The sequence below is a fragment of the Schizosaccharomyces osmophilus genome, chromosome 2, assembly GCF_027921745.1.
Source record: "Schizosaccharomyces osmophilus chromosome 2, complete sequence".
In the NCBI taxonomy this organism is placed as follows: domain Eukaryota; kingdom Fungi; phylum Ascomycota; class Schizosaccharomycetes; order Schizosaccharomycetales; family Schizosaccharomycetaceae; genus Schizosaccharomyces; species Schizosaccharomyces osmophilus.
Genome location: NC_079239.1, coordinates 3,084,722 through 3,105,302, shown reverse-complemented (window position 1 = coordinate 3,105,302; position 20,581 = coordinate 3,084,722). Strand labels below are relative to the sequence as shown.

Below are 20,581 nucleotides of genomic sequence, written 5' to 3'. Positions count from 1 at the left end.
AGAACAGTTGCTTCTAAGAAATCATCTGCTTTACCAAAGAGTCTACAACAGGAAATGAATAATTACAGGTCAACGTTTCTTTTTGCAGTACATAGCCATTCGTCCAGGTCTGGTTAAGTCGGTTGTTTTTGTCTGCCATTTAGTGGGTTCGATTGATTATTAAATTTTAGAAGCGACAACATCAAAATACGGGTTTCCACTCTCCGTCTCCGAAATTTGGATAGAGCTTGAGCTCTTTTTTGGATTTTCATGTTGCTCATCAATTTTCGAAACTTCTATGCCTTGATCATCATTTTCTTGCACTATAGGTGAGAACATCTTCTCAAAGTAGTTTTGCATGCAAATACCAAATAAAATTGCTAAAACAAAGGCGCCACAGATGCATCCTCCAACTATCTCATAATTATCAGATAGTTTATTGAGGCCATCCCAAAATGTGCTTTCCATCGGATGAACACTCACAATTAGCGTAAGCATCTGGATAATACCAATCGTAAACGCAGCAATCACTGAAACAAGAGTTAATATTATTGAGTAATAAAGTCTAGAAAAATAAGGATTGCTTTCTCGTGCCGAGTATGAGTATGCGTAATACATGAGTGCGCCATCTGTAGTATCGACCAAGCACATTCCAACCAGGAATACAATGGGGAATAGTAAAATAGTCCATATTGAAGTTGCTTTCAAAGCCTGTAAAGTAGCAATGCCCAATAGAGAAACCTCGGTACTGGTATCAAATCCCAAACCGAAAACAAAGCCAAGTATATAGATTTTCCATGGAGAATTTACCAACTTAAACAATTTCTGCATTTTTTGAGCAAAATAACTCGAAAGGCCTTGATCATTCATGATGCCAGTCTTACGATATATCGCAAGCCGGTGACCTAAACGAACTAGTAAAACTGCATTTCCAATTGCCAATAGAAGCAATAGTCCCATACTTACTGAAGTCCCAATTATCCCTCCAACAGTCTGAAAGTTATCCCATCGATCTTTAAATGTAGTAGAAGTAGCAGCTACTACTATGCAAACTATTAGAACCACAGTCGAATGGCCAGCACTAAACCAAGTGCCAACAGTTGACATTGGTTGATCGGTATTTAATAATCGGCGAGTTAAATTATCGATTGCAGTAATATGATCAGCATCAAGAGCATGTCTTAATCCAAGTGTCCATGATAATAAGACCGAGAGAAACAGTGCTTTGTTAACCGAACAGATGACTATTGCCGCGATGACCCAAACCAATATGTTTATGAAAATTAAGCAACTTATAGGCACAGTAACCTTTGGTGGAAGCTTTGATAGGAAAGGGATATTAAAATAAATTCTTTCAAGTCTTCCTGCGATTTTACATCTTTCGTGTCTGATTATGTTAACCGTTTTGTTAAGGTGAGTAAACAGCATACTGCAGAACGTATTGAAGTAACTTTCAGAAATACCCTCACGGGTAATGCAAGATTCTCAAAAAGGTACGCAAACAAACCTTTTTTGTTCACTTGGAGAACGATCTGCGCGAGTGATAGAGTAAATTCACCTGGAAGTTTAGAATTTTTACGCCCAAGTACTATGATAATAAATGAGGATAATTCCGCCGAGTAATAGAAAAGTCAGGGAAAATCGATGCTATAAAATTTGAAAGAAAAAAGGGAACAAGTAAAGCTGAAGAAACTTTGCTACAAATCAAATATCAATGTCAAGAACGCCTGTAATTTGTTCTTGTTTTTGAGTGTTTACGGAAGATGGCAATCAACATTTCACAAAAGGTTGTTGAAAATAACTTACTTTTCAAAATCTATTTATCAACTGCGTTGCTATAACTATTCTACTTTGTCAACTAGTAAAGATAAACATTTTCAGTTTGATCTTGATCTGATCTGATATGGTATGGTATGGTATGGTATGAGTATGAGGCATAAACCGTATTATCAGTTGCTGGGAAACTGTTAATCTGATATACATTGTTTTTAACTTTCAAGCAATGTTGTAAACATATTTAAAAAAAAAAGTTTCAACAGTGACAACAAGGATTTCAGTGCATAATAACGACCTCGGTTTATAAGGGTTCCCATTTTCGATAATTTTGTATCTTGTTTTTACATACTATATAAAGCAGACTATAGCTTGAACCTCCAAAAGAACATTTTCGTTGATCTATTGCTTAACATCCTTATGGGCTTTTGTGTCACCCATAGCAATTCTATTGAACACAGCCCATGTTTTAAACTGTATGACTGACTATGTATGGCCGAGTGTATTTATGTCACAACTAGGATTTTGCGCTGTATAAGTATGAGACTGAGTGTATGGTTTTAAAGGTTGAAAAAGGTTATGCTTGTATAAATTAGAAGCTACTTAGTATGTGCTATGAGAATTTTCCCGGTGCAGTGACTTGATTAACTAAATAGACGACAACTAGATTTATTAATCCCAGATCAGTCGAATCTTCCAACCTGAAGATTTGTATTTATAACTGGAGATATATATATCCTCTAAAGTAGATTTCTCTTAAAACTTTCATTGTTTACAATTTGTAATAGAGGTACTCTTTAGTATTATCATAGTAGAATATATCGCCTTGACAACTCCCATTAAATGACTGTAACGAGGACTGTGACCAGTCAGTGACATAATGTCGCTGCTTTTATGAATTGAGACATGCGAAAAGCCAATACCAAGATTTTTTCAAACTCGCATCGTTGGTTTTAAGGGAACACTCGTGTTGCAAAACAAATTTTGCTTTTAAGCAAGGTCCAATTCCTTTTTTTGACAGATTTTTGACAGATCCTTGAAAAGTAGAACCAGTTCTTACGGACTTTTCTTGGTGGTTCTAGTTGATTTTGTTTAGAGTGTAAATATCGGCGCTATTTTGGGCTCTACTTGCCATTGTAAATATGAAAAACAAGTACTCTCCTATTTCAGATTCTGATGACTCTTCCAAAACGCTCAATGATGAAAAGGCAGATAGTCGGTCGTCTCCTTCAGATGGTACGCCTCCTCCGTATTCAGGTAAGATTAGTTGAAATAGAAAGGAAAGGTTGATTCTTTGCGTGCGTTTTGAACGGCTCATGATGGAAGAATCATGCTTGTTTATTTATTTGTTGGGTTTGAAACTAATAACCTTGTTGATAAGTGTCAACAAACAGGGCGAAAACCTCTATCCTTTCACAAACAACGAAAGAACAGTTACTAATACATCCATTAGCTTCAACCAAATTTATTGATCTCGAAATGGCTCCTGAAACAGAAGAAAGTTCTAAAAAGAAAAGATATCTGACGCCTCGTGAATTAGCAATTGTTTTTGCTATTTTTATTGTATATAATGTATGCTTGATTATTGCGAGGGTCATTCTTCTTGTTTACGAAATTCCGTTTAATCAGCTTGCCGTTTGGGTACTTTTTGGCGTTTGGTGCGCTCTATTTCTGTCATTGACAATTGGTAAGAAACTAATTTCAGGATTTTTAATGACTCACTAACTATTAGTAATAACTCAAATGCCTAAAGAATGGTTCACGCAAGCTGGAAGAGCAACCAAAAAGATTCTAAAGAAATTTGGAAGAGCAACCAAAAACGTATTGTCAACTATGTGTATCGCAGCATTATATGTGTGTTTTCTCGATGTCCCCGGTTTCACCTTGTATTATGCTGCAAAGAAGTTCTCAGGATTTGAAAAGATAAACAACAATTTTTTCTATGCTGTTTGTTTTGTTAACTTTGTCTTGTTTCTTTATTTGACGAGTATGTCATACACCCGCGAAATATTCTAACTCTTCTAGTGAATGCAAATGCGCGTGAACGACTTAGATTAGTAGTCGTCGATATGGGAAACGGCATAGGAAGCGGCATAAATGCCTTAGGAAACGGAATAGGAAGCGGCATAAATGGCCTAGGAAACGGAATAGGAAGCGGCATAGGAAATGCTGTGGATCATATGTTCGGTATGTACACTTTGCAAATGCTTCCTTTCGTAACATCGTACTAACCTATTTAGAAGGGACAAATCGAAGAGATGAAGCACCTCCGAACGAAGAAATCGAACTTCAACCTCTTGCTGAGCAAAGCGCTGAAGTTTGAGTTTTACCGAACCTGCTTTATGTTTTTATACTTCGCATCTTCTTTGAAACCATCCATGTCAATTGCAGTCCATCAAGTTTCCGCATTTTTTGCGTCCAAAGAAGCAAGAATCAATCTTTCGACTTTGATTGCTTTACTCATTCACTCTTTTATGAATCTTCTTATTCGTTTCACAGCATCGTTCATTTTCTTCATGAATAGACACCCTTTTTAATGATTATTTAATTATTCTGAGGAAAGTACCATCGTATTTACTAGTTTTTTACTCAACACTGTGATGTGTCTTTCATTAATTGTAAGAACGAAAGTGATTACCGCCAGAGGTAAAATTCGTTCACAGCATAGAAAGTATAAATTTTCAGATTGGAAGAATCGATTGATGTAGTTTAAAACATTGAATTGTCGTTTACTTTGGGAGTCAAGTCGACGGACCATGAAAAATTTCAAGTAGAACCCAATTTATATAACTAACATTTTCAACCCATAAACTCATACACTCAATCTGATGCTCCTGCGACCACAATGAGAATCAATAGAAAAGAGAAAACTGCTGTTTTAAATCTTATCCTTACAGTATGAAAGTATTCTCCATTCAACCGTGACAAAACACACAGATAGAACTGAGTTGAATTGGATCTTGTAGTTCATCAAGCCAAATAAAAGACTGGATCATTAAGTATAAATATCTTTACAGACCATTACAAATGTCTACGGCCATACCTAGGCGAAAACACCAGTTCCCGTCCGATCACTGCAGTTAAGCGTCTGAGGGTCTCGTTAGTACTATGGTTGGAGACAACATGGGAATCCGGGATGCTGTAGGCTTTTTTGTTCTCGTCTTTCTGTTTATTTATTTTTTTTGTCGCCGGTCTCCTGCCGTTATTTTGTTCCTATTTCATAGCTCTTAGTTTTTTCCTTTCTCTTCTTACTGTTTTAAAAAATCAGGGTAATCAATACTCTTATTGTTTACAGAGTGACGTTCAAACTTTTCCTAAAGGAAATCGCCAGCACTCATGCTGGAAATTGCAAACAAAAGTAAATTCCAACATCGCTGGTTATTCACACTTCATTTTTGATTCTAATTTATTATTTTTATCGAAGTCTATATTAGAATCCTTGGTATTTTCAAATTTGGCTATCAAACGCAAAAAAGTTATTGCTTTCATCTCATTCCGGTTATTTTGGTTTTAAATCATGACTACGCGCAATATACTTGTCCTTGGAAGTTTAAACATGGATTTGGTTATGCAAACCAAATTCTGTCCTGCAGGAGGTCAGACAATGCATGGTGAACCAGATGGTTTTCATACTGGCGCTGGTGGTAAAGGAGCAAATCAAGCAGTCGCAGTAGCTCGGTTATCAAACCCTTCTGACACAAGAGTTTGCATGACTGGATGTGTCGGTGAGGATGTCTTTGGCCAGGATATGTTACGAGGTCTTAAGCAAGACAATGTAGATGTTGGGGCTATCAAAATCATCCCTAATAAATCATCCGGTGTTGCAATGATTATCGTGGAATCCAACGGTGAAAACAGAATCTTATTGTCTGAGGGAGCGAATAGCTGCGTCGATATTTCCTTTGTGGAGGCGTTAGAAGAAAAAATTCAACACAGCGACCTTTTAATCTTACAACTTGAAATCCCACTTCCTTCTGTTCAGAAAGCAGTTGAGCTGGCTCACAAACACCAGGTTGATGTTTTACTAAATCCCGCTCCTGCCATTTCTTTATCTGCTGAGCTTTTGCAACATGTCAGTTATTTGGTCCCCAATGAACACGAAGCAGCTGTTTTATTAGGATGCCCAGAAACTCCACCGACAGTTCAAAATGCTGAAGTATACGCTGACAAGCTTCTAGCTATGGGCATTCGCAAAGCGGTCATTATTACCTTAGGAAGTGAGGGTGCCTTTTACAAAACCAAAACGGGAGAAAGTGCCCATATACCCGCCAGAAAAGTCCAAGCCATAGATACTACAGCTGCTGGTGATACGTTTATTGGTGCTTTCTCAACCTCAATCTCTCATGACAGACCCTTGAAGGAATCCCTTCAATTTGCAGCTCAAAGCAGCGCAATTACAGTACAAAGGAAGGGAGCAGCCAATTCGATTCCTACGTACACGGACATTCAAAACATTCTACGATAGATTTGGCCTCATTCTTATTTTCCAGGAAAGGGAGAATGCAAATGCCATGTCTTCTTAGCCATGTTATGATACTCATACTATACAATTACGATCATCTTTTTTTTTTTTTTCATTTTGCTTTTCATTTTAACGTGTAGAATCTACAATCATTACCTTTAACATATATTTTTCTTGCCAAGTCTAAAGATATCGAGTCATCATCATAATTAAACAATTTGTTCCATCTCTGCTGCGTACTGCAAAAGCTGGCGAACACTTTGGATGGTATGTTTGTCTGCTGTAGGAGGAAGCTCTAATTGCTGATCTTCATCCAACATCATGGCATCTTCATTATCAACAGTGCTGCTTTCACTAGGGAAATGAAGTATGCCCTCTTTTATGATCCATCCACGTTCTGCAGCCAGAGCCTCGGTCTCTTTTGCGTTTGGAAGATACAACAAGCTAGTCGCATTCGAAACAGGTATCGTGGTATACACTTTTTCAGCGCAGGATGCAATTTCATTACGGACCATAGTCATGACGATCTTCATAAAATAACTGAATTCAGGGAATGCGCAAGAATGGATCATCGATGCGACCTTGTCAAAGGCGCCTTCCATTACATTCTGTTCCAACGACATGACCCATACGACGTGTGCATCTTTTTCAAATAATGACTTTTCTGGCACAGATTCAAGGGCAGTATGGAATTCTGCAATGCGGTTGTCCGAAAGCAAATACAAAAGGTTGAGTGCAGTCACCATACCCATTCTTGGGGAAGGAGCAAGAGCCGAATCATGATAAAAGGGAACGACCTGACTGGCATAACGTGCAAATGCCTCAATATCTGACGTCTGAATCGATACTAGTACACCATATTCGAACACATTTCCTGTATTCTTGTTAGTCTCACAACTTCATTCTCTTTGTATTTCATTATTACATACTTGCAAAGATACTCTTCTCTCTATTACTGGTAGGTAGGAACAGATTCTCTTTTGCCAAACCCAATTTCAAGTTGACAAGCTCCTTTTTGCAACTTTGCCAGTCCTTTTTATCATAAAATCCCGCCAAACGATCCAAATTTAAAGCACTCATGGTTTTTGTAGAAGTAGGAGTTAGTAACCAAGTTTTGGTGTTTTCCTAGATCCATCAAATAGTGATGTAGAAGGAAAAACAAGCGTAACACAATTTTAGTTTAACAGATTGCAAAGACTCACTAAACTGCTTCTATGGTCTCGTTGTCTCTCTCTATACTAGATAGAAACCTTGCAAAATGCAGGATGTTTGGTCAAAAAGAATTGTAGTCGGTAAGTCATTAACTGTCTATTATTTGCAAAGTGAATCTGAAAAATGCCATAATTTGTTTGGAAAAAGCAAAAAGTCGAAGGATTTCAAGTTTGCTAGTCATCTCTTCTTGGTGAAAGAGAATGATGTATTGGTCTTCGGAATGGAATGTATAGTCTACAAAAGATTGAACAAGAGCATCATCTTTGTTGCTAAAGTAGATTCTAGTGGATTAGGGACGCACCCGGCTTCTTCTAGTGGTCTCGCAGCCTCTGCTATAGAGACAGTGATTGATACTCAATACAAGGAGGGTGCTGTAGAGGTCGAAGTGACTTTATTCGCTATTTCTCAAGGTCAATATCTCTTCCCAGAATCTTCTGAAAACGGCCACAAGCGTGTTTTGTCAGATTCCGGCCTTTTACACTGGTGGGTCAAATGTCTAGAAATGATACGGAAAGACTACAATCCTGACGAAGAACAAATCAATGAAGCAAAAGAAAAGAAAAGTTCAGCGGAAATTTCGTCCCCTGTAACGGATAAGCATTTGGCATATATGTTTGTGCCTGGACTTCCATCTCTTCGATCCTATCTCCCAAATAGCTTTTGGAAACAAGGAACGGCTATACAACAAGGAAAAGCCGTAGACATGATTCCGCGATATCCAGATGATCCTAAGGCCAGATACCTTTATGAACTTCAAGATCAACGAAGCGAAATGAGTGTCGCCGAATTTTGGGATACCTTATCGTTTCGCCAAGAGTGTTGCTCAGGAAAGTTGGTTGGTTTCTACAGTTTGATTTTACCAAGACGTCTCGAAAAAGCCGAATTCCCTGGAAACAAGACTTCTGGTTTTGGTCTTGTTTTACCTCCTAAACTATATCGGATTATTTATGATTCTCTAATAAAACATTCTTTTCGTTCTCCTTCGATTGCCTCTCAATCTACAAAAACCTTTTTAGACGAAACTATTGCAGCTATACAAAGGGTGGATGGCTTTACTATGGAAAAGGTTGCCCAAACGATTGACGGAAATGCCCAACCCGCTCCTCCCAAAAAGCGAGAACCGGAGCTTTCTCAAACGCTGAACGTGCTACAACCTAGAAAGAAGAAAAAATAGTTTCTATATATGTAAACGAATTAAGGCGAATATTGAGACAGTCGTGGCATATATTAACGGAAAAGAAAGCAAAACAATATAACAAACTAAGAAACATATGGACCAAAACCAAAGACAGTTATCCAAACACATAAGCGTATGTACAAATACACAATCATACAATTATAAATCTAGTGCATCAGAATAGCTTATGACGCATTCTATAATCCATTCAAAATCAACGATGGGAACTTTCATATCCAAATCTTCATTTTCAGTGTCAGACACTATAACATCCCAGTGGGAATTTAATTTCGTAAGTGAATTTTTATATTCAACTTCGGCTCCTAGAGCAAGCGCTTGAAACATATGAGCTAATACCCTCTGAGAGTACTCATCACTAGCAAGTCCGTTTCGAGAAAAGTTTATGTTTGGTAATAAAAATAATATTCTTTTGTCAGATAACGGACCAGAATTGTCCTGCAACTGGTCATACAAAGTAAACCCCGGGAAAGACCGTACTCGCTGCGATAAAATAGTATTCAGGCGTCTAGAGTATCCGGCCGCCAGTAAAAAGGGCGAATGGTCAACAATCTTCTGTTTCTCCAAACAGATTGTTATAAATCTTGGATGTACACATGGAAGGTTCAAGGCTAAAGCCTCTAAATATTTAACTTTCCTAGAATGGGTGTCTGAAATTACGAAAGCATACTTCCATGACTGTGACCTTTTATGTGGTTTCAAAGGAAAAAGTATTTTCCCTTTTCCATTGTAATAATTACAGCACAAAGTGCTAAAACCCTCATCAAGCACAGCACCACCGTTATTTTTTACCAAATTTATCAAAAGGGAACGTTCATTGTCATGAACCGTATTCAGTCCAGTAAACACAAAAACGCAAGTTTGAAAAATTGAAGCGTTCGTACTTTGCGTAGATGACTGATTTGCTTTTTCAACGTCATCATTGACATTATATGAACCCGAAAGGCGTTTTCTGGAAATTGAAGAAGGTAAAGAGTTAGTATCTGTATCCGGCTTTAGTTCAGGGACCTGTTGAAAATCACGATCTTTAAATTTCCTGATTTGCGAAGGTATTAGGTATATTGTTGACATCGGTACAGCAACTTCATCTTTTTTTTCTATCCTCAATAGCACCGTATCATTTCCAAAAACATCTGTTAAAGTATTGGATATATTTTCACTTGATGAATTGTAGGTCCGTAAAACAATATGGTTCAATTTCAAAGCAGTGGACCGAACAATGTCACCTTCCTTCAGTTCGAAACGTTTTAGTTGGTTTACATTAACAGTGCTGGTAGTAGAATCATCAAACTGTATCTTAAATTGAGGAATTCCAGAAGCTGATGACGTTGTTTGAGAAAGAACCGTTGCAGGATAATAAAAAGCAGGATAACCCTTGAAGAAAGCCAATACACGATTTTCAACTTTAAAAAATTGATTGGAACGTTCTTTCAAGTTAGGGAGAAGACATTTTGGTTTGTCTGTATTGGACTTGCCATTTTTGGAGTTTGGTTCCATCTCCAGCTCAGGTGAATTAGCGGTCTCTTTGTTCCTTCTGCTATCATTTGTTTTGGAATCTGAATTGGAAGATACATTATCAAATCTTCTGGAGCGTTTCTTTGGAACATTAAATTCAGTCTTAGGAGGCGACTGATCGGGTAATTCATTATCAGCGTTATAATTAATCTTCCTTTTTCCTGTACTTAGGGAATCTTCGTCTATTAAAATGCGACTTGAAACAGGAGTATCGGAGATGATGTTCTTTGTATGTCTTACTCTTGATTTAGTTTCTCCAATGGATTTATGATCACTTTCGGTAGCTATGAGCTTCGTGGGAGGCGTTGATTCTATGCCAGTAATCAGAGGGAGCTGTTGTATTTTGGCAGGATGCCGTGTAGGTGTTGACTCTATTTGAGCTGCATCAGCCTCGCTTTCAAATGATCCAACAGGGTAATCAAAGTATCTTCGTTCTTGGGTGACGGTGTCAGGAACAAGGACATCCTCAACCATATTTCCTGTAGCCTGTTCATTCGAAGAATGAGGTGCAGGAGTATCTTTTAGAGTGGAAGTCATAGATCCAGGAAAGGCTGATCCAGGAGGAGAGAGCATTTCCGGTGAATTAGGAAAGCTTTGAGGAGAAACAATCTTGTTTTGTTGGCTAAGGACTCCTTGCTGGTTGTAAAGCTGTTCCAACACACGCTCAGCTCGATTCGGTGTCGAGGCTTTATGGGATCCACTGGATGGATTTTGAATAATAATCTCATCATGAGAAGAATCAGAACCTTCCGATGCTTTTTCTTCTGGTTCAACAGCTTGCGTAGGAACCTCGAATAACTGTGTCAAACTAAGACCATCATTTTCGTTGGCGGGTGTCTCGACATTTTCAAATGAATTCCTTATTCGCTCAGGTTTACCTTCCAAACTATTTTGGGACCGCTTATTCTGGTTCAGATCAATACTAGAAGAAGAGAATCGCACTGGAGAATGGGCTACCGAACGTAGAGGGTATGCTTGCTGACTCGACGATTTGTGCTCAGCAAACTCTGAATTTATACTTTTTTGCATAAAAAATTTTTGCTCATCAATCGATACCGATGGCTATAAAACAAAAAAAAAAAAAGCCTTTAAATTCCACCTTTTCCCAAAAAAAATAAACCTTGCAAAGACAGAGAGGAGATCAGACGAGAATGGAGAACAAATAACACAATTAATTAGTAATTTTTTTTTTTTTTTTTTATTTCGTGTCACTTGAAACCCATAAGTAAAAGCTGGAACCAACTGACTTGAACGAGTTAATTGAAACAAAAATCAACAGAGCTTAAAAAAAACAAACTTTCAACCGAAAAACGAATTTCAGAAGTCTATATTTATCTTTTTGCTACACATATGTTTAAAGAAGGGTGCTCGTTTCTTGTTTTTTAAAGCATGTGTGAAAACGTTGCTAAGGAAAATCGATAGCAAGTAGTTGGACTCGAGGAAGGAGGAAACATCAGGCTTATGTATACATGCCCAATTAGATCCTTCTTAGGAGGAAAGAAAAAGAATGACAATAAGAAAGGTTAGTATGCAGTTTACAAACTGTTTTGTTCTTTGAGGTACCTTTTTACATAAGTATTTTTTGTCAATAAATATATTACACTAATTTGAGTGTCTGTCAATTCAAGGTCGGATAGCACAGTTGGTAGTGCGCATGACTGTTAATCATGAGGTCGTGGGTTCGAGCCCCACTCTGACCGTTTTTTTTATAACTAGCTAGCTGGCAAACCCAGTATTCTATTTGAATATATGACTGAATGTAGAATGATTATTTCCTTTACAATTGATCTTATTTACTTACTCAACTTTTTCATTTTCTCTTTTGTTCAACTCATATAGATTCGTTTCTTTATACATAGCACGAATAATTCGCATCAAAAGACCGCTTGTAGCAATTTATGTTAATCATATCAATTTTATCCAAAGGAAACTGGTATTTTGGTATTCAATAGGTATGATCATCTTTCCTAGGAACAGTTTTATTGCTGTTCACGATCTTTGTTTTCCTTGACTTGGCGAGCAATAGCCTTCAGGAATTGTAAAGCACCAACCTCGTTGGGGGAAGAGGATTCGTCAGGCGATAAACCAAGAGCAGAAATCACCTCCAAACCATTGGGAGAGTTTAAAGTTTGACTCAGCGATCTAACTGCCTGAGCATACTGGGGGCTATTTAAAACCTCCATTACAGCTTCCGGAGTGGCGGGTGTGTCAGGAGGAAGAAACGGCATCAACTGATCAACAACTCCTTCCTGATGTACTAGTTCTCTGACATTAGAGGGCTTCAACACATCGGCCAAGTCCACTGTACTAAGAGAACGTTGAGAAGAGATATTGTTTAATAAATTTCGAACTGTTTCCGAAGCGGAAGCTTCATCCATGTGCGCATCTTGAGGACCTGAAGCAGGAAGCTGTTCTTGATTAGCATTTTCGTTTTGTCCGGCTGTATCCATATCCATCGCATCCGAAACTGTAGCTACATCCGACTGTGCCGATTCTTGAAAGTCTTGACCATGAATCAGCGAATTTATCCGGGAAGCATTGGTGTGGTCATTCGAAGCGTCTACGTCTTGCATCCAGTAGAACAAGGACAGTGTGGAAGACGGATATTTTAGTGCAAAGCCTCTTCCATTCTGGCATTCTTCAACTCTTTCGAAGTTGCATTCTGACGGAAACACAACTATATCCTATATCCTCCGTTAGCATTTGTTGTTCTTTTCTGGCCGCGCCAACTCTCTTTACATACATCTTCTGGTGCATCCATTTCGTCTCTCTTTCCCCATTGAAAATGTGTCAAACCGTCTGCGTCTCTGCTCATTGAGATAAATCTACGCTTCATTAGTTGCATGTTCTCTCATCCATTTGCCTGTTCTTACCCTTTCGCAGGATCCGCTCGCAGTATTTTGGTTCCTGGAACCCTACGAAGCTTTCCAGCTTTAAAAGTTATCAATGACATGCTGAATAACTGTAGCAAGCTGCAATTATGTGAAAGACAGAATCCTTGATTTTCTATAGGAAGCTTTCAGTACATCAAATGAGATAGTTTCACTAATATGTCTTAACCGGGCTAACGTTTTCGTTACGATGCATTAAACCATTTGTTTACAGTAGTTGGAAGATGGAAATAGAAATACAACTTGGCTGGCGTTTGGTTTATTCTATAACTTATTTTCTTCTTTTTAATTACTTCTAAACACATGATTTTTGAAACTCCTGCTGGCTTTGTTCTGTTGACAAAGATTGGTATGCACTGCTTGACTAGGTATTATGAGACTCTCTGGTCGTAGCCCATTAGTGAATCCTTTTCTTTTTTCCTCAACATTTGTTCAAAAGTGACTGTCTTCACTAGCTTTTAGCTCTGCCATTATAGTATTTGTTAGAGGGATACTTTTTCGGCCCTTGGAAGAATCAACAAACGGTGTCTTCAGGGACTCAACTGGGGCAAGTACAATTTTATCCATGAAGAAGTGTTTTCATTTGAAATCTTTACTTTGAAGGCTCAAATGAGCAAATTGATCTTGATTTTTCTATTTCGCTTTATATACAACATAGCTTATGTCACTTTTTAAAGTAACAAACCACTATGGAAATATTTGTTTACATCCTGATCAATAATTAGGAAAAATACGTAGAAGTTGAGGTTAAGTTCTTTTTTTCTAATAAACATAAAAAAAAAAAAAGCTTTTGTAGAATGCCTCTATGCATTCGAACTACAAGTTTGTAAGAACCTTTGTTTCTCTATCTACTTTACAGAAAATCAGTCTTTGTCTTTGACTTTAATCACTTGCTTAGAGCAATCCTTGCTTCTATTGTCAAATTTGTATACGTATTGAATGTAATATACTACAAGAAAACCATGAGACTTTTTATATTACTCTTATTTACCTTTAAAGGCTGTCTCTTAATACTCTTTCCATTTCATGCTCATTTCCACATAGACAGTCATTATTCACTGTATGAGATTCACAATTCGTACTTTATTCTTTTCTATGTTCCAGATTCACTCGCATAGAATTAAACTATCATAGTGTGGATCCATCAAGTATATCTTTTGCCATTAGATATGTAAGTAACCAAAGGCGCTTGGTTCTCTTTCAGATTTGTACTTTTGTATCAATGCCTGATGAATGATTCTTATAGTTTAGAATTTAATAAACATTGAAACCAGTAACACCAAACCAAGCTGAACAAGTGTAAAGGTAACTTTTGAGGATGCACTTTCCTCTTCTTTCTCCTCGCCAAGGTTCGCCTTTGAACTGTTTGTAGCATTTGATAGACCTGGTTTGACCTTAGGATGCTTAGGGGTAGTGAATCCATTTCCATCCTGGTGATGATAAGGAGACCACATATTTGTAGGTCCGTCAATACCCAACGGTTCTCCAGCGCCCTCTTCCAAGTAAACTTTTGCTTCTTTGGGCATGGTAGGCAGAACATCCCATGCTTGGAAATAGGTCGAGTTTCTAGGGCACTCGCTAGGACTGGCATTCTCTCGGAAACCTCCATCTCCCTTTGGATTTGGTACCTTTTGGAACTGCTTCATCAATGTTACACAGTTCTTAGATATCTTACGATTTTCATTATCATCAACAATAACAAGACCATAGTTGTTTGGCTCAGCTGAATACTCATACACCAATCCTCCAGAAAATGATTCAGTCATTAGAGGGGAATAGATGGCTTCAATTTCCGTAAATGGACGGTCTGGGGTTTGATCTTCGAAAATCTCGACAGTGTTGCAACCAAATTCGGATAAAAACAGAGGAATGGAATAACTGCTAAACTCTCTAATCCGATCGAAATACCCAGAAACGCTCATACTAGAGTGACCACACCATTCATACATGTTAAATGCATAAAAATCTGCACGTTCACTTTCATCTCCACAGTTGAAGTAATGAGCCAACTCGAGTCTATTTTCGGCTATGTCTGCTGCAGAGTAACCGACTGGAATTTGTCTACTAGCATGTTTTTTAATGTAAGCCTTAACATCTCTTGTCGTAGCTTTGACCCAAGTAATGGCCGTCGTTTCATGGTCGTTTACGACTTCGTTACCAGAGAAAAAGCCAAGCACATTATCATAGTCTTTGAAAGCATCCACAGTAGAAAAGATATGTTGCAAATAAACTTTGTTATACGATAATGCTGGATCGGCTCTTGAAATCGAATGGCGAAAAGTGTTAAGATCAAGAATGACATAAATCCCAGCTTCTTCGAAAGCCTTCATACAATTATCATGATCAGCGGCATTGTCCACTTGATAAACTCTGATGGTGTTCACCCCCATTTTCTTAAAGATCTCGACATCCTTATAGCAAGAATCAGTAGCCAACGGGTCAACTAATGAAGAAGAACCACCAGGTTGATAGTCTACACCACGAAGATAGAATCTCTCACCGGTCTCCGAGTCAAAGAATGCATTTCCCTTAATAATAATAGGATTGGTCTTAGCAAGAGACCCAATGGCTCCAGATCCTAAAAGTAGAAGAGTATATAATAAACGGCGACCGAAAATCATGGTAAAAATACTGCTTTCGCCTTGATAAGTATGTAGAATACAGTTAAGTGACTGAGTAAGTATGCGTTAATGCTAAATGCTTTCATGGCGCATGTCCTTTATATATTTACAAAATTATGGTCAACTGTAAACAAACAATGCTCGAAACCCTAAAACCTAAAATAGACACACCCAACCGTATTCCAAACAAATAAAAAAACTTAATTGGTTATAATAAAATCTATGTTGTTAGGGCTATTTAGTCGGTTTTATTTTATAACAAGGTGTCATTAAGAAATCCAAAATTTGGCACCTCATACGCCTTCCTTTAGTATTTTTTCTTCTCACATTGGCAACTTTAATCCTTATTTTTAGCAGACTCCTCTCCTCTCAACGAAACGATGCGATTCAAAACAAGCTTGTCAGGACTGATGCTGGTCTTGTCTAAACAGAAGTAGCCAACACGCATAGCTTGGAAACGGACACTTTCTGGACTTCCAGCCTTGTCTACGCCAGCAGATGAATCAGTCTTTGGCCAAGGAGCAGATTTAATCAGATCATAAATTCCAGTCTCAACCATGGAATTCTTCAAAACAATTTCACTCTCAGGGTTCAATTGGTCGGCTAGATCCTGATCCTTCAAAACGGCGGGATTATCACACTTAAACAAATTATTATAAAGACGAGTTTCCGCCAAGCGAACAGGACTATTGCTTGCAGCATCTTCAGAAACCCATTGAACAAAGGTTTTCGGTTTGTTAGAGAGGCTTTGATCGTATTCGGCAATAATTTCTACCACATTTCCCTTGTCGTCTTTAACAATCTTCTTTGCTACTACAGGGCAGGATGCTCGGAAGAGACCGACAGGTTGATTCAAAGTCAAACGGAAAAAGTCACTGGAGGCCTCTTCACGGAAGTCCGAACGATCAATATAAACGGTCTTCGTTAAATACTGAGTACGGGAACCCATGGAAGTATTTTTGGGGTTAAAGGGCATTTGGATCTCCTCTCTGTAATCGTCAGCGAGGTTCTCAAGGGTAACCTTGACGGGATCAGGGAGAAACATAAGACGTGGAACGCTGTTTTCAAGGAAAGAACGAACACAATTTTCAATGCGAGCAACCTCAATGTTACTAATAGCGGTTGTCACACCAACCTCGCTAACAAATTCAAGAATAGCACCTGGGGGAACACCACGACGACGAAGAGCAACGAGGGTATACAAACGAGGATCGTCCCAACCGTGAACATAACCTTCATTAACAAGTTTCATAATTTTTCTTTTACTCATAAGCGTTCCCACAACATTTAAACGACCGTATTCTCTTTGAGCTGGGCAATATACCTCGAGAGTGTTACAAAGCCACTCGTAACTAACTCTAGAAAGAATGAACTCAGTAGTACAGAGAGAGTGAGTAATGTTTTCAAAAGAATCAACCAAACAATGAGTGAAGTCGTAGGTAGGATAAATTTTCCATTTATCACCGGTACGAGGATGAGGAGTGTCGAGAACACGGTAGGCAATGAGATCCCACATTTGAGGATTGCCATCATCCAAATTTTGTTTCATTCGCAAAATTGCTTCCTTAGGTCTGTATTTTCCATCTCTCATATTACGGAATTCTGCCAGGGACTCCTCAATGGGACGGTCACGGTGAACGCAAGCATATCTAGGGCCACGCTCTTCACCACCTCTCGCCTTTTTGATTTCAGTGTCGGTGCAGTGACAAATATAACCCTTGCCCTTCTTAATTAGCAATTCAGCGAGCTCATAGAGTTGATCGAAATAATCACTGGAATAAGTGATCTTGTAAGGAGAAAATCCAAGCCAGGAAATAATGTCCTTAATACTTTCAAAGTATTTTGCTTCTTCGGCCTCAGGGTTGGTGTCATCGAAACGCAAATAGCAAATACCTTTGTGATAGCGAGCAAAGCCAAAATTGACAGCAATGGCTTTGGAATGGCCGATATGGAGATACCCATTTGGTTCAGGGGGGAATCGAGTGACAACACCACCACCAGTTGCTTGTAAGTGTTCCTTCATGCGCTCAGGAATTAGCTGTGGATTTCCACCAGGCTTGTGCAACTTTGCAAGAAAGCCTTCTTCAAACATATTGTAATTGCTCTTGCTAGAGCCTGTTGTGCCTTTCTTCTGATCTTTCGTGTCTGCCTTTCCTTTGTTTCCCTTACCCTTCTTACCAACTGGAGCGTCTCTTTCGTCTTTTGGACCCAAAAGCTCCAAATACTTTTTGTCAAGTGTTTGCTTTACATCCAACTGAGATGCCCATTTCAGAATAGGATGCTGGCGCAAGGCAGATGAAGTAGCATTGAAAGAGGAATATCTTTGTTCAATAATCTTTGCTTCATTTTCTTTCAGGTACTGACCAACCAATTCAGTAATCTGTTCTGGTGTACAGGTGACGCCGACGCCTGATTCCTTGTCAAATTCTTCATCATTGACGGAGTCTGTACTTTTACAATAAGCAATAGCAGCATTCACTTGGAGGGTGCTCTTTATATCTCCCTTGACTATTTTGGAGCAAATATATGGTTCGTGTTTCTGCAATTTTGTGTCCTTTTGTTTCAAAGATTCATTTGCTAAAGTCATTAACAAGTTGCCGACAGATCGATCACATCCCGACCCGTCCAACTTAGCCTCGTCAATGACTCTGTTCAAAGCAGAACTCAACTTTTTGTTTTTCAACGTATCTTTGACACGAGTTTCATTTAGCCCAATGCTCATAAACTTTTTATCTAACTCTTCCACGCTTGCGTCCATTGTAGTAGTACCTAAATTAAAGAAAATAAACTTGTTTTCCCGGTGAAATCACCTCTTTATGCCGGTAAAGAAAGCAAGGGTAAGTAGAAGGTAAAATCTATGTTCTATTTCTTTTGCTCTTTACGAAAGACGCGCTACATCTCTTTCCAAAACCGAATATACCTTTTGCGCGTTATAATGGGTGCGTCAAAATATTTAGTGAATGTTGACGGAACAATGTTAGTAAACAAAAAAGCCTCCAATTTCGATTTTTTTAAACAAAACATGAAAAAAAAAAGCACTATCTAATTGACAAGATTGGGTTTTGAAGTCTGAGAAGCTCTCTTTTAAAAAGCTGTAACGGAACCTCTGTCATCTCTAACGATTTCTTGGTTGCTTATTCAACTACACATGCCGCATATAATAATTACAGTATGTATACCATGACTTTAATTTAGGGTAACACTGATTCAAAAGATTCTTTATATTCATCAAATTGCATTTTACATTCGCTGTTAATAAGCAATGTCCCATCACTCCAATATCACAATTGTTGAGGGGAAACAAACTCCCAAAAAAATCAAAACAATGCAGTTGAATACTAAAACTATTGAAATCTTAGAAGGAAAACAAGTTTTAAAAGACGATTCATCCTTCCTTCTAAGGTGGTTTGGTACAAAAAAAGTAACTTGCTATTTTCAAGGTTACAAGTGATACTTGAGAATAGATTCATAGAATAGTTTTAGCTATTTTAAGATGCGAGGATTCAATTACAAAATAAACAAAATAAAAAAGACACTATAAAAGAAAAGCGGCCTTATGATTCTCTTCATATTTAAAAAAAACAACTATCACGCTAGAAAAGATGCATCTTTCCTCATATACTTCGTATAAAACCTTGAGCCAGTATCTTCCTTGAAAAAGGTCTCCGTTGAGGTGTGTAGAAATGAATGCTTTCCTCTTTTTTTTTTTTTTTTTTTTATATATAAACAAAGGTTAAATTCGTTTGTTTATCCTTGATTTGTTTATTTAAGAGCAATGCCGCACCACCTTATACTTTCGCTTACGCAGAGTTAAATGACTTCAAATTGCTGTCTAATGGTACATTGTTAGTTGCCTACAACAAATACGCGATTGACATAGACATGCCAGCGGCTTCCTTATTGACGCGTCTACGAAGAAAATCTGGAAATCAGGTAAAAATAGATACTCTCTTTTCCAAAAGAAAAGGTCCCTCTGGTTCCGTTAGCAAAAAGAACGAACCTCCTGCGGTCCCAAGTCGGCAAGCCCCATTGAAGGTTTTTTCGTTTCAGATTCCTCCTATTCTTTTAATAAGTGATTCATCAGTATGTAATTGTATTGCCGAATTGGTTCAACGCATGTTCGAAGACGCTAGTCTCACTCGAGAAAGCCAATTGATGATTTCAAACTGTCCAAGGGTGATTGTAGAAACACAACTTACTGGATTATACCATTCTGATTTTACTAGCGTATCAAGAGAACTGGAAGCGGAAATCCGAATTGGTAATGTGCGTCGTTTATACCTACATCGTTCCGATAGTTTCTCAGGCGAATCTTGCTTGGTATTACGATCTGAATTAAACGAAATTTACCAGCTCTACTTGAATAAATATGAAGATAATAAAGAATTACAGTCTTTAATTAAAAAATTGCAAGAATTTCTACAAACGCATGGATCTACCTCATACTCAACCGAGGAATTAAGTTTTTCTTTGCAGGAGAGACGGATCTTGACGACTGCTGGATTTCTGACTTTGGATGGCACCAATTCATATGGTATATCCCTGCCGAATTTAGGTGTATTTACCCATATTTTGCATAGTAGTCGCAAAGATCTCATTCAGTTCTTTAAAAAGAAGCCGTTTTATGAATGCATTGAAGCTTCTTTGTTACAAAGAAACCTCTCTGTGACCGCAAAGAAAAAGCATGAAACTTTTTTTGGTTGGAAATTTCGACTTTGCGATGCCATTGGTGCTGGGTTGATTGATGCTTTTATGACTTCGTGTGGTAGAGCATATCGTCTTACCAGGAGAGGTTTGGAATACAAATAGCCTATTGTCCATTCTTTTCATTTCCTACAATGATTATTCCTATCCCTTTACATTCCTTTCCCTTGGCTTGTCCTTCACTTTATTTATTCAACTAATATCATTTTTCGAGTTGTGCCATAAACGG

The 20,581-nt window shown here is 38.1% G+C and overlaps 10 protein-coding genes and 2 non-coding genes across 12 annotated transcripts; 6 read left to right on the top strand and 6 right to left on the bottom strand.

Moving 5' to 3' along the window:
- Positions 1-159: 159 nt before the first annotated feature.
- Positions 160-1,086, bottom strand: nic1 (plasma membrane NiCoT heavy metal ion transmembrane transporter Nic1; the record flags this gene model as incomplete). The annotated part of the gene is made up of 1 exon (XM_056182689.1): positions 160-1,086. One exon carries the CDS (start codon positions 1,084-1,086, stop codon positions 160-162), a length of 927 nt encoding a protein of 308 aa, XP_056038698.1.
- Positions 1,087-2,894: 1,808 nt separating this feature from the next.
- Positions 2,895-4,075, top strand: wtf31 (wtf meiotic driver; the record flags this gene model as incomplete). Its single annotated transcript, XM_056182688.1, has 5 exons — positions 2,895-3,009; positions 3,206-3,439; positions 3,485-3,739; positions 3,778-3,939; positions 3,993-4,075. The coding sequence occupies 5 exons, from the start codon at positions 2,895-2,897 to the stop codon at positions 4,073-4,075; spliced, it is 849 nt and encodes a 282-aa protein (XP_056038695.1).
- Positions 4,076-4,785: 710 nt separating this feature from the next.
- Positions 4,786-4,900, top strand: SOMG_10082. The gene has a single exon (XR_008803615.1). It is a non-coding gene; the product is annotated as a 5S ribosomal RNA (ribosomal RNA).
- A 369-nt stretch (positions 4,901-5,269) lies between these two features.
- rbk1 (ribokinase Rbk1) lies at positions 5,270-6,217 on the top strand (the record flags this gene model as incomplete). The annotated part of the gene is made up of 1 exon (XM_056182687.1): positions 5,270-6,217. The coding sequence occupies one exon, from the start codon at positions 5,270-5,272 to the stop codon at positions 6,215-6,217; it is 948 nt and encodes a 315-aa protein (XP_056037398.1).
- A 206-nt stretch (positions 6,218-6,423) lies between these two features.
- rpn12 (19S proteasome regulatory subunit Rpn12) lies at positions 6,424-7,294 on the bottom strand (the record flags this gene model as incomplete). The annotated part of the gene is made up of 2 exons (XM_056182686.1): positions 6,424-7,088; positions 7,144-7,294. The coding sequence occupies 2 exons, from the start codon at positions 7,292-7,294 to the stop codon at positions 6,424-6,426; spliced, it is 816 nt and encodes a 271-aa protein (XP_056038253.1).
- A 178-nt stretch (positions 7,295-7,472) lies between these two features.
- rtt109 (histone lysine acetyltransferase Rtt109) lies at positions 7,473-8,600 on the top strand (the record flags this gene model as incomplete). The annotated part of the gene is made up of 1 exon (XM_056182685.1): positions 7,473-8,600. One exon carries the CDS (start codon positions 7,473-7,475, stop codon positions 8,598-8,600), a length of 1,128 nt encoding a protein of 375 aa, XP_056038255.1.
- A 162-nt stretch (positions 8,601-8,762) lies between these two features.
- Positions 8,763-11,165, bottom strand: crb2 (BRCT and tudor domain DNA checkpoint protein Crb2; the record flags this gene model as incomplete). The annotated part of the gene is made up of 1 exon (XM_056182684.1): positions 8,763-11,165. One exon carries the CDS (start codon positions 11,163-11,165, stop codon positions 8,763-8,765), a length of 2,403 nt encoding a protein of 800 aa, XP_056038214.1.
- Positions 11,166-11,763: 598 nt separating this feature from the next.
- On the top strand, positions 11,764-11,836 carry SOMG_20195. The gene has a single exon. It is a non-coding gene; the product is annotated as a tRNA-Asn (tRNA).
- A 279-nt stretch (positions 11,837-12,115) lies between these two features.
- Positions 12,116-13,089, bottom strand: rpn1301 (19S proteasome regulatory subunit Rpn13a; the record flags this gene model as incomplete). Its single annotated transcript, XM_056182683.1, has 3 exons — positions 12,116-12,820; positions 12,880-12,961; positions 13,010-13,089. The coding sequence occupies 3 exons, from the start codon at positions 13,087-13,089 to the stop codon at positions 12,116-12,118; spliced, it is 867 nt and encodes a 288-aa protein (XP_056038215.1).
- A 1,185-nt stretch (positions 13,090-14,274) lies between these two features.
- On the bottom strand, positions 14,275-15,648 carry gas4 (spore wall 1,3-beta-glucanosyltransferase Gas4; the record flags this gene model as incomplete). The annotated part of the gene is made up of 1 exon (XM_056182682.1): positions 14,275-15,648. One exon carries the CDS (start codon positions 15,646-15,648, stop codon positions 14,275-14,277), a length of 1,374 nt encoding a protein of 457 aa, XP_056038216.1.
- A 337-nt stretch (positions 15,649-15,985) lies between these two features.
- qrs1 (cytoplasmic glutaminyl-tRNA ligase Qrs1) lies at positions 15,986-18,406 on the bottom strand (the record flags this gene model as incomplete). Its single annotated transcript, XM_056182681.1, has 1 exon — positions 15,986-18,406. One exon carries the CDS (start codon positions 18,404-18,406, stop codon positions 15,986-15,988), a length of 2,421 nt encoding a protein of 806 aa, XP_056038217.1.
- A 1,124-nt stretch (positions 18,407-19,530) lies between these two features.
- On the top strand, positions 19,531-20,457 carry mug51 (variant protein kinase 19 family protein; the record flags this gene model as incomplete). The annotated part of the gene is made up of 1 exon (XM_056182680.1): positions 19,531-20,457. One exon carries the CDS (start codon positions 19,531-19,533, stop codon positions 20,455-20,457), a length of 927 nt encoding a protein of 308 aa, XP_056038211.1.
- Positions 20,458-20,581: the final 124 nt, after the last annotated feature.